This window comes from Vigna umbellata, chromosome 2 (assembly GCF_029865625.1).
Source record: "Vigna umbellata cultivar VRB3 chromosome 2, Vumbellata_1.0, whole genome shotgun sequence".
Classification (NCBI taxonomy): Eukaryota; Viridiplantae; Streptophyta; class Magnoliopsida; order Fabales; family Fabaceae; genus Vigna; species Vigna umbellata.
This window is the reverse complement of record NC_142166.1, coordinates 40,317,666-40,330,299: the sequence shown is the minus strand read 5'-3', so window position 1 is coordinate 40,330,299 and position 12,634 is coordinate 40,317,666. Positions and strand designations below refer to the sequence as shown.

General features: G+C 31.8%; 1 protein-coding gene across 1 annotated transcript; it reads left to right on the top strand.

Annotated features, from left to right (window-relative positions):
• The first annotated feature begins 5,232 nt into the window (after positions 1-5,232).
• LOC124847816 (NAC domain-containing protein 2) lies at positions 5,233-7,187 on the top strand. The gene is made up of 3 exons (XM_047325387.2): positions 5,233-5,539; positions 5,648-5,922; positions 6,381-7,187. The coding sequence occupies exons 1-3, from the start codon at positions 5,380-5,382 to the stop codon at positions 6,822-6,824; spliced, it is 879 nt and encodes a 292-aa protein (XP_047181343.2). The 5' UTR covers positions 5,233-5,379; the 3' UTR covers positions 6,825-7,187.
• The last annotated feature ends 5,447 nt before the right edge of the window (positions 7,188-12,634 follow it).

The following is a 12,634-nucleotide window of genomic DNA, read 5'->3' as shown; positions in this document are numbered from 1 at the left end:
TATCTTTATATTTAAATTAAACTAATTTTAATATTTAAAGATTTTAACAGGTGCTCTTATTAACGAACAGGAAATAGTTTGAAATAACAAGTTTTGAATGAATTCTCATTTGAAAGTAATGGATCGACTCTATACAATAACAGGAAGGATATGATATATATATATATATATATATATATATATATATATATATATATGTATGTATGTATGTATAAATAAGAATTGGAAGACTAAGACCCTGTAGGTCTTATAATGTCACATCATATATTTGTAAAAAAATATTTTAAAAATACATTAGAGTATTTTTATAAATACTTTTAAGCTGCATTTGGATAATGTATTTTTTAATCTAATAATTTATATGATTTATTGTTTCATATTTTTTTGTTAAAATGTATACTAGTATTAGATTATGTTTAAACTAAACGTGAGGTTATGTTTAGTTGATAGTTTTCATCCTATATTAAAAAAAAGTAAAAATAAATTATGATTCGAAAATATAGCTCTAGAGAGTACTGTAGGATTCAAACTTTTTGTTTAATACACTAAAAGTATTATACTAGATTTGTATACAATTAATATCAAGCACAATTACACTTGAAAACAATAATCCATTTTTTAACTAGACTATATCAATAGACTAAAAGTATTAAATTGGTATTTTATAATATATATCATTAATATCAAGCATTAAACTTCAAAACAAATAATCTATTTTTTGAATTACTTTACATTATATATTAAGATAGCGATTTATAATAGCAATATTTTTTAAATTTATTTCTCCAAAAGTTCTAAAGTTTAAGTTTGAGGAAACTTGTATCATCCCATAAATTTTAAAATTTAAATATGGACAAAGTTGAAATATTCAACTAACTCTAAAATTAACAATTCTTAGTTATTAAATATTACCAATGTGAATAGCCTAACATTAAAAATTGTTATATACAAGCCAACTATTAGTGAAGTTAATACACATTTGGCCATTTAAAAAAACAATTATTATGATTGTACTCTCTGATAATAGAAACATCTTAGTCTTAATCTTATAAAAAAATTAATAATTTCAATTGAAGCGTGCAATTTATGACATTGACTATTAAGATATTGACTATGACTTTCACATTATACAGTCTAACATTGTAATTGACAGGGTAGTCATATTTTTGTTTATATTGTTGAATGTGATTATGATTATTGTGACATTGTTTTTATTAATATTATTATTTTATTGTTGTGAGGATATAGTATATTATAAAAGTAAAATAATATATTGTTGTTGTAGAAAATGAATGAAATGTGAAGCTCGAGTGTGTGGACCATGAAACATTGGTAGCATTGGATATGTGCAAAAAAAAAAACATAAAGGGCAGAGTGGTAAAATACGAAGCACCGAACACCGAAAGTGAAGGAAACGGCATGACATTCACCTACATCCACTCATCCACCTATGTATCCTAAGCCTCACATACCATCCATGCTTATCATCTTTCTTTTCTCTATTTTTTTAAATTTTTAAAAATCATTAATTAGGCAAAAAAAAAAAAACACAAAATATAGTCTTCCACTAGGGTACTTGCTAGGTAACTTCCACTTAATAATTTGACCACCACACGTGTAATCAACTCTCTGCATTCAATGTTCAAAATTCAAATCGAACCTGCGTCTCTGAGCATTTAATGCTACTTAAATTTACCATTCACACATGTGGAAAAGACCACAGATGAGTCATCATCGAAATTTCATTCAACTTTACCTTTTTCTTTTTTATCATCTCTTCATGAAAAATAACTTATAATTAGCTCTGATATTGTTGGCAGTTGACTGGGAGTTTGCTTTGCATATAATTTAAGATTACTGCTGTTCCTAGATAAATATAAATAATGATTTTGGATAGTTAGTAAAATGTAAATGGAAGTGTTTATCTTGCACCATCCCACGTTCTTTCGGGCATCACATTTTAAAAATAACTTTTTTCAACAAATTTTAAAATTCTTTTGAAATTTTCAAAAAAAATTCTTTAATTTTTTTTTAAAATTGATTGAAGATTAAGAAAATTCTTCAACAAATTTTGAATTAGCTTTTAACGGATTTGGAACTCGTTAAAGAGATATAAGATTTTTTTAAAAAATAATTTTAATTTTTTTAAAAAACATGGAAATGCAGAGAGAAAAATATGAAATGATGTAGAGATAAACATTCTGTAATTGGATTTTTGAATATTAATGTATATTTCTATATGTTGAAAAATAGTGAAAGATGTATATATACATTTATGTAAAAGAATAGAATTTTTTATGTATAAAATAATAAATATGAATTTCAAAATACTTTTATGTGATTTAAATAATAATATCATGTTAAAAAATGCTATTAAAAGATGTTAATAATTATTAAAAATTATAATAAATTTATATATATGTTTAGTAACATATCATTGCTAAACTATATCACTTAGTATATTTAAATCAGATATATAAAATAAGGTTAAATAATTAATATATTCTCATTTATTAACACATGATATATTATTTAAATACAAATCTATAATAAAAACTTAAAAAGTAGACAAATGTCTCAACTCAAGCATATTAATGATTCAAAAATATTATGTTTAAAAATTTCGTGTTAAAACAAATATTATGTTATATATATATATATATTATATATATATAATATATATATATATATATATATTATATATATATATATATATATATATATATATATATATCTTAAAATACAATTCAACACTTATACAAGTCCAATAGCAAAGTTAGCGTGGCTTAAAAGATTTAAGTCTCACCAGGGACAGCAAAGAGCATATGTATTTCATACAATTCACAAATAAAACTTTATGGAAATAGAGTCCGACTCTTTTATGTTTCTCCAATCTCATAGTAATTTGACCTTTTTAAGAACTTTCACTCATTCACTTTATCTTTATCTTAATGATGATAAACACAGTAGTCAATATTCTCAACTTCCAATATCTCTTTATTGAGTAATAAATTTCTAATTAGCAAGATTTCAGGAGATTAACATTCAAAAACAACTTCGAAAAAAATAGTTTATATATTTTTCTAAAACATTCACATGAGATCTAGATCTTAATTAAGTTTTAATTACTCATATTAACAATTAAGATTTGGTAACCGTTTGACATATAGTGATTTAATTTACCAGCTTCAAATAACAATTCATTTCAAAGTACATTTCATGTACCTCATAATTGAATTTTCCAAAATCAATGGGTCACACCCTTATCTTGTAAATGCATTCAAAATCATTACACCCACTTTAGTATAAGAAATTTCATTTTACAAACTAATTTTATGAAATCAAATTAAATTTAAAATTTAATTATTAAAATTTAATTTTTTATTTCATTAATGTTATTTAATGTAAGATCTTTAATACTATTTAACCTACCTAGAAAGCTGTGACTAAAATCTACATGTCTAATAATTGGGCATAAAGTCATTCTTATGCAAATGAACCTTAACATCATTATCAACCCACAATCAAGTGACCTTGTATTTTACATCTTATCCATGGTCATTCTGATATCTTGCATGACTTGTTAAATTCCTTCTACAAAGATTATAACGAATCCAAAAACATCGATAAAGCCTGTCATAATTATGTACACCAAATTATGACTTGAACAAAGAAAAATCCAATTATGATTTGAAGGATGACAACATATCTTCTGCTCATTAAAACAATACAAAAAAAATTATGATTATGCACGACTTTCAAAAAATTATCAAACATGTATCATGTACATCCTAAAATGTCGTATTCGAAAGCACCATAAATAAATTATTTGAATAAACTAACGTGTTTAGTAACCTCGTATCTCAAACTGATGTTAAAACTCTGATAATATATTTTTTTTCACTTCATCTACAAATTTTATTATGATAAACGTCGTTAATAAAATTATTAAAATAGGTGTTCTTACAGCAAATTATTAAAATAGGTTAAGTATAAACGAGTATAATAAATTATTTAACGAACGGAAAAAACTTTGTGTAAGTTATTTAAACATTTCACAGAAAATCATGTAAAAATAAAATACCTCAGCGCACAATATGGTAATAAATATTTTCTAAAAGGGCAAACAAATGTTGTTTTTGTCAACTGTTTACTACGCCTTCTAATACTACATATCAACTATTTGATTGAATATATGTATGTATATAGTGAATTTAAAATAGATGTGGTAAGATTTGGCTGATATTTTCTGAAAAAGAAGCTAAAAGTTGGCGAGGTGAAAACTGAAAGATAAAGGAGGGAAAAATTAGAAAAGAAAAAGGAATGTGGAAGAGGTGGTAGAGATTACGCGGTGAGGTGGGGCCTTATGTCGTAGAAGAAAAGCTACAAAGCTACAAATCATAAATCACGCGAGATGATGATCCAACGCAAATGAACATATGCGGCACACGTGTACCCTTCATCCACTGTCCAATTTCTGCAGCAAAAGTCAAATTAACGCGCCGATTCCATGCAACACCATCGACGCCGTGGGCCCCAACCGACTAGCCCACGCTTCGCTCCAAAACCAGTGTCGTAAGCAGTGACAAAATCACCTCGTGTGGGCTCTCGACACGCGCGCACCACAGTTGAGAGCACGACACGTGTCCGCTTACCCATCACCCACCTTCTTTATTTTATTTTTTATTTTTAAAAAACTCCCATTGAAATAGACCTTGAATAAAGGCATAAAAAGAACACCGGAAAATAAAAGGAGATGTAAAAGGAATCAGAACACAATACAAAATAAAAGAAATATACATATCACAACTTTTAAAAAATATAAACAGATAATGACGGCCATTTTCACCTTAACCTTGCTGTTAACTTATATAATACTAGTATTTAAATTTTAAAATCGTCACCTAACCTAATGGCGGAGCATTATTAATTTGAAAATAGATTAAAAAAATAATGCCATGTATTAAAAATGAAATGTTTTATCTTCCTCACTCCCTACCACGCTCTGCGCCACGAGGAATACACGTAACGCATATGGTAAGAAATAAAATAAAAACTAAATAGGACAAATGTCATATGTAATAGAATAGAATAAAAATAAAAATAAAAAGTAGAAAAATAAAGTGGATGGAAAATCAAAGGCCCACTGCCTAAACGTTATCGCCCATGTGTATTCTAGAAACTGCTGGCTCCTGACGCCACGTGTTCCCAAATCGCCTATAAATAAACGTCTCTCCCTTATGTAATAAGTTTCAAGCGCCGCCACCATAGTTGGTCTTAGTCTTGAAGTAGAGAGGGATATTGGGAGAACCAATATTCATTAGTTTCAGAAATTAACCAGAGATCTCTCAGAGGAGAAATAATTTTCTTTCAACAAAGATGGCATCAGAGCTTCAATTGCCCCCAGGCTTCAGATTCCATCCAACGGACGAGGAGCTCGTGATGCACTATCTCTGCCGCAAATGCGCCTCGCAGCCCATCGCCGTTCCCATCATCGCCGAAATCGACCTCTACAAATACGACCCTTGGGACCTTCCCGGTAATTAATGCGATCTTCTTCGTTTCAATCCAGTTTGTTTTTTTTTTTTTTTTTTAATTTTCAAGTGAACTGATTATATAATTTCAAATGCAATTTTTCTATATTCAGGATTGGCTTCTTATGGAGAGAAAGAGTGGTACTTCTTTTCACCACGGGACCGGAAGTACCCAAACGGTTCGAGGCCGAATCGGGCGGCGGGAACCGGTTACTGGAAGGCAACCGGGGCAGATAAGCCCATTGGTCACCCGAAAGCGGTTGGGATCAAGAAAGCTTTGGTGTTTTACGCTGGGAAAGCTCCGAAAGGGGACAAAAGCAATTGGATCATGCACGAGTATCGTCTGGCTGATGTAGATCGGTCCGTTCGCAAAAAGAACAGCCTAAGGGTATATGCACCGTACTTACATAATCCCTTCCCAGTTCAAGAGTAATTGTATTAAATTACGAGTTTATCCCCTGGACGGTCCCACTGGCTTTTGATGAAGCTGAGGATGATAATGATAATAATAATTCCCGAGGATAAGTCCGGGATTTTGGTGGAAACCATGCAAAATCTATGGTCCTAATATGTTATCCCCCACCTTTATCATGTGATGACAACCACGCGGAACCTTCACTAGTTGAAGACTTACCCGCATGTGGTGTGGGCTGATTTATTTGGGCCCAAAACTTAACATCACATCCAAAACCCTGAAAAAAAAAATCTTCCTCCAATCCCAATTATCACTTTCCCTTTATGGAAATTATCCCTTCTTATCTTTCTCACCTGCATCATAAATTAAATTTACATTTATTTTAATAAATAAAAACAATGAAAATTAATCTCACGGTTCTGATTCTGCAGTTGGATGATTGGGTGCTGTGCCGTATCTACAACAAGAAGGGCACGATCGAGAAATTACAACCGAGCAGTGATCCAGTTGTGACCCGGAAAATCGAATCCCCGGAGATCGAAGAGAAGAAGCCGGAGATTCTGAAAAGCGGAGGAGTTCTTCCGCCGGCGCCGCCGATGACTGACTACATGTACTTCGATCCGTCGGATTCAATCCCGAAGCTACACACGGACTCGAGCTGCTCAGAGCAGGTGGTTTCGCCGGAATTCGCCAGCGAGGTGCAGAGCGAGCCGAAGTGGAACGAGTGGGAGAAGAGCCTGGAGTTTCCATTCTACATGGATACCACTCTGAGCAACGGCTTCACCCAATTCGCGAGCAATAACAATAACACCAACAATAATAATCAGATGTCGCCGCTGCAGGACATGTTCATGTACTGGCCCAAGCCCTTTTGATTTTCACACCCCCAACAATATTCCTTCGAAGCCCAGGGCCACACACAGCAGCACGCATTCGCATTGCACGGCAGCACGAGACTGAAGGTCCATGAGTGTGCCTGTGCGAGCTCGCACACGATTATTGATCAGTTGAGGCTTGGGCAGAGAAAGATCTAAAAAAGTTTGGAGGTTGTGTATGTTGGTATGTGATGAAGACAATCGAACGGCGCATGATGGAGCTGTCTCTAGTAGTAGCATGTGTACAGCTATTGTAGAACGTAGATAGGTACACTACAGGTTGTTGTCATGTGACAGAAGCTCTCTCTTTCAGAAGGTCAATTCGGTCCTTCTAATTTATATATGTTATGATTAGTATTAGTATGAGTATGTGTTAAATCTAATTAAGTACCTAGCTAGGCGTGTCTTTTTAAATTCAGTGCAGTGATATCACTCTGTTTACTTCTCAATATTATTATATTTAAATGTACTAATGTAATTAATAGTCTAAAACGAGTTTAGTTATTGTTGATCAAATATACCAATACAGTTTCTCCTGCTCCACCATTACATCATTCCTTCTACTTAATTTTTTCAAGGGAAAGGAGTTGTAAATATTTATATGAGAATTCGTCGCAATCTGAAGTTTTAAATGCAGGATGAGGTAATCCATGTGTGGGAGTTATAGTTTTTTTATGAAGGCGAATGTGACATTTATTTCTTATTCAATGTTCCAGAACTCTCTTTCATGTGAAAAATGAACCTTCTATTAATTTATGGTCCAAATGGCGTGCGTTATCCTTACCAACCACAACTGTTGAAGTTACATTAAACACTTATATTCATCAAAATCATTTGTTTCAATTTTTAAATGAAGAAACTTAGATATGCTGTTGGACCTTTAATTCAAACCAATATTTCCTTTTAGTCTCTTCATTTATGTTACTACTGCGGTAAAAGTGATCGTTACTGACAGATTTCTCCCATGGAATTTCAAAATCCAAAAATAACATTATTCAAAACGGATTTCAAAATTTATTAAAATTTTAAAAAAAATTCAACAAAATTCAAACGAATTTCAAAATTTATTAAAATTTTAAAAAATTCGTTAACAAAAAATCCATTTAGGTTTGAAAAATCTTAAGTTTCAAAATTGTTGAAAGATTTTTTTAATAGATTTTAAAATTCATTAAAAAAATTATTAACGAATTTTGAAACAAGTTAAAGAACTTAAAAATTATATCATATATGTTAATAACTATTCTTAATAATATTTTGACAATAGAGTATGTATCATTATTTTATTGATTTATACATTTTAAAACAGATCAAGTTGTAAAAGAAAAATTGTTAAAAAAAATAAAGAAAAATATGAAGATGGAAAAAATTTGTTAAAAGACCTTTTGAAATTGCAAGAGATAGTTTTGGAATTTGAAAAGAATATTGAAAAAAAGAAGGGGAAAAATAAAGAAAAATATGAGGACGTGCATCAAGAATTTTATGTGAGGTAGACGTATATAACCAGATTGGCCCATAACTTAAATAAAATTGGGAGTGTTGCTCCCTTTATCACCACCCTTTGCTCCCTCCACCACCTCATCCTTGTTTTATTCCTCTCTTTAGTTTTCCATTCCTATTTTACCTTTAGTAAAATTTTGGGTTAATATTTTTTAATCTCTACCCACTCCAATCTTTTACATGTATGCAGCGAAAACTCTTCTTCCTCTTTATCGTTCTGTCCCCTCATTGTTTCATTGTACTCTTCTTCCTCTTTTTCACGTTCCACTTTTTCCTCTCATTCTTTAATTGTGATAGAATTGTGGTCTTAGAGTGTGTGGACATTCATTAGCTGGTGTGCTTAGGGAGAGATTGCAAGTGGTGGTGGAAGCAATTGATCAGCCGTGCCAAGATCGGTGTGCGGTGGTGGAGCTTGAAAGATTCGTCGTGAAGGTGCGTAATAAACCCTAAAAAAATAAACGTATAATCTTTAAACGGATGTGAGCATCCCTCAGCGGATGTCAACATCCATTGACAGATGCTCACATCCGTTTAAAGTTACATATTTATTTTCCAGTTTATTTTTATTAGTTTATTTTTTATATTAATTTTGGAGATATTTTAATAATGTAATTTATATGTTTTGATGTATTATTTTTGAAATGTATTTTTGAAGATCTTTATTGTTATTAGTTTATATTTATATATTTTTTTGTATTTTGCAGTTATATATAATTAATTTTTTATTTTAATGTTTTTGTATAATATTTATTTTTTATATATGGTTTTTGTATTCTTTAATAATTTTATAATTATATAAAAAATTATTTATTAGTTTAATTATATGAAATATATAATTTTATTAAATTAATATTTTTGTAATTAAAACAAACTGATGTTGTAACATTCCAAAATACAGTCTAAAACTATATAATAGAATAATCACATTAATTAATAATTTAGATCAGTCTTTACACTAAAAGCCGAACATACGCTTATGACCGAACGACCTTACAAAAAGAGTTACCATAAACTATATAGGATAAGCAAACCTGACCGAACGGTTTACAAAATAAACTACCGAACGGTCATATTTAACAAAAAGTTACAATAACTAGACTACTGACCGAACGTCCTACTCTTCGGTTTTCACTTCTACCTCGACCAGGTTCTCTTCTTCTAGCGCATCTTCCAACAACTCGTCTCCTTCTGCTCACATCCACACGGATGATCATTGCAATGACAAGACGAACATACAAAACACGACAAGACAAGAACACAGGGTAAACTTATGTAATTTAATTCATGTATAAACATACATTTTCACAAAATCATACACACAAGATATATTTCGTCATACGTTTCATATAAAGCTTAATACTAGACTGATTGTCCGGACTGTATGAAATCTGTGTAGCTACGACGTTCGTGCACCTAGGTGATGTAGTAACTGGAATGTTCTCATCAACTGCCACTCGAGGTTAGTCCTATCTATCCAAAGTACCCCTAAGGACTAGGACCTCCTGTCGTTCCCACACATGGCCTACCCTCATCTACGTGAGGACGAATACTCACGGAACATCAGGATGAATCGCCAGCTTAGCATAACCACATTCATAATTTATAAATTCCAATATTCATTCACGAGTCGTTCCTCCCCGGAACGCTCGTTCATAATTCCAACACCTTTCATTCATATCATATTCTCTTCATCTTTCATTATCAATCATTTTAGTTTCATCTTTCATTATCAATCATTTCAATTTCATCTTTGTTTAAAGATTTTCAAGGACACCAGATACCGAACGTTCAATCCTCACTCTGAACGAGGACGAACACTTGGAACGAGACAGAGAGGTCTCTAGTTCCAGAATAGAATAAGACTAAGGGGATTACTATCGGTTTGAAAAAGAAACCGAGTATAATCATATATAACAGGAACGACTAGAATGAACGTTAATATATAATAGGAACGACTAGAACGAACGTTATTTGAAAAGTGAGCCAATTAGATGAACTGACCCTTGAGAGTTCCAACCGAACACCGAAAAGGACCGTGTCAAGTACTAAGGCTCTAAGTTGGAATCAATGGGTGTAGACACTTCAAGACATTCAGAGAATAATACTTAGAAGGATTCACCGTAAGGACCCGAACGCTTACGAAAAATTAGCTTATTTAAGTTTAGCATCACGAAAACTGAATGCTAGTCAATGACTGAGCACAACAAAGAGAAAACTCTATTGAAGTTGGACGAACGTTATTTTCACCGAAATATATTATAAAAGAAAATAGTACGAGCGATTGGTGTAAGACCGAACATTACTAAACTTATAATAGAAAGATTAATAAATGTAATAAGATACTATTCGAATAGTGTTTCAGAATAACTAAAATATACAAATACATATATTTACAAAATTTAAGTTTATCACAGAATACTCAGATACAACTACACTTGGCTGAACGCTCAAGCATAGTATTTCCACACTAAGACACTCGTCCTCAACTAGGATTCTTTCCAAATGAAAGGATCCAATTTTAACCAAGGTTACTAGTATTACCGAACGGTCAATGACCGTTCAATGACGAACGTACACTATCATAGGAAATTTCATATCCAGGACTCATTTATCTTCAACTCATGTCTTAATACATAATTTCATAACTTCATAAATTCACATCATAATCAATTTTCATACTCCATACAATCCATATCATAGTAAATAATCATATTCTATATAAACAAGCATATCAGCATTCATACTTTATATACATTCAACCACTCAACAACATGCATTCATTATCAACGAACGTACAAACGAAAATACAATTAAATTAGATAAGCTTCCCTTACCTCTGAGCGTGAACGAACGTCCTAAAGGCAGAATTAAGGCTTGCCTGACTACAATTTCTTTTACCCTCACGTTCAAAAATTCTTCAAACTAAACCAAACAATAGAAAACCAACAATGAATCAGACAAGACGACATCATGCAACCAGAACTTGGTGTGCATGTACCAGATAACGAATGATTAACGAGAAGAAGAACTTACCAGTTCAGAACCCGAAACCGTTCGGTTCAATCTGAAGCTCTGGACGCCGGAAGTGCTTCTACAGTACCTAAACAGTGATCAGAAAAAAGAAATGGTGAGTTTTGGTAGAGAGAAGGGAGAGATTTTAGAGAGAAGGAGGAGAATTTGAGAAACTCAGAGTTTTGGAGAAAAAGATGCATGCAGAGAGTGTGACGTAAACTTTCCAAAAACTCAGTTTTGCTTAAAACGAACGTCCGCTCATCTGCCGACACCTGCCTTCCACTATCTGATTTTCGGATCCTCGTTGCTTGACACTTGGCGTCTGTTCAGAGGGGTTTGGGCGCGTTTTTAATGATTCTGACAGATGTGATAAAGTTGGGGGATGGGAATCTGAAAAGAAAGATAATGACAGTTGAAAGGTGAGGCTGAGTGAAAAGTAAAAATCGATAAAAAGATAATATTTAAAAATTTAAAGTAAATAAATAGGACTAAAAGTAAAAAAAATTATTTTTATAATTATTTTTTTTTTTGAGAAGGTTGGGAGATTGAAGGAGAAGTGGTGGTGATGGAGGAACAACACCCTAAAATTGGGCTTTAAGCCCATTGTTTCCAATACTGTGGACTGTAATTTGAATTCAACCAAACCTTGGCCGAACACAGTATAGGATATGACTGTGGTAAAAGGGTTTATCAACTTGATTGAGTGTATTGATCTAATATTTATCATATAAATACTTGTATACAAGTTGTTTCTATAATTATAGAGAAAATTAAATTAAATTATCTTATTCCCGTTTAATCTGCATGTTATACGTTGTTTTCACAGCAATCAAGCAAACGTAAGCGGAAAAATAATTTATAAATTCTTTGAAATACCTAAACAGTGTGAAAACAATGAGATAATTCCAAATAAGTTCTCCCAACTTGGACTATATAAAACATGAATGTGATTCTGACCTAGAAATTATGATGACGTGGTTCTAACCGAACCGACATAAAAATTTTCAAGCAGTGAATGAATATTTGAGTGTTAGATAGAAGAAATTATAGAGTGAACTCAATGTGGTACAATTAAAAAGAGCGACTCAATTATGATTGAAAAAGACATGTTATAATTAATTTGACCTGTGTTATTCACGTTGTATTACGCTGTTATCGCGTTGTTAAATTATAACAAACAAAAATGTATATATCAACCGCCACAATTACTCAGGACGTGTGCGTATTTGACTGAATTAATAATCTTTTCACACTTCGAATGATGTAACAGTGTTTCATAGACAGTAATGTCAACGTGCGTA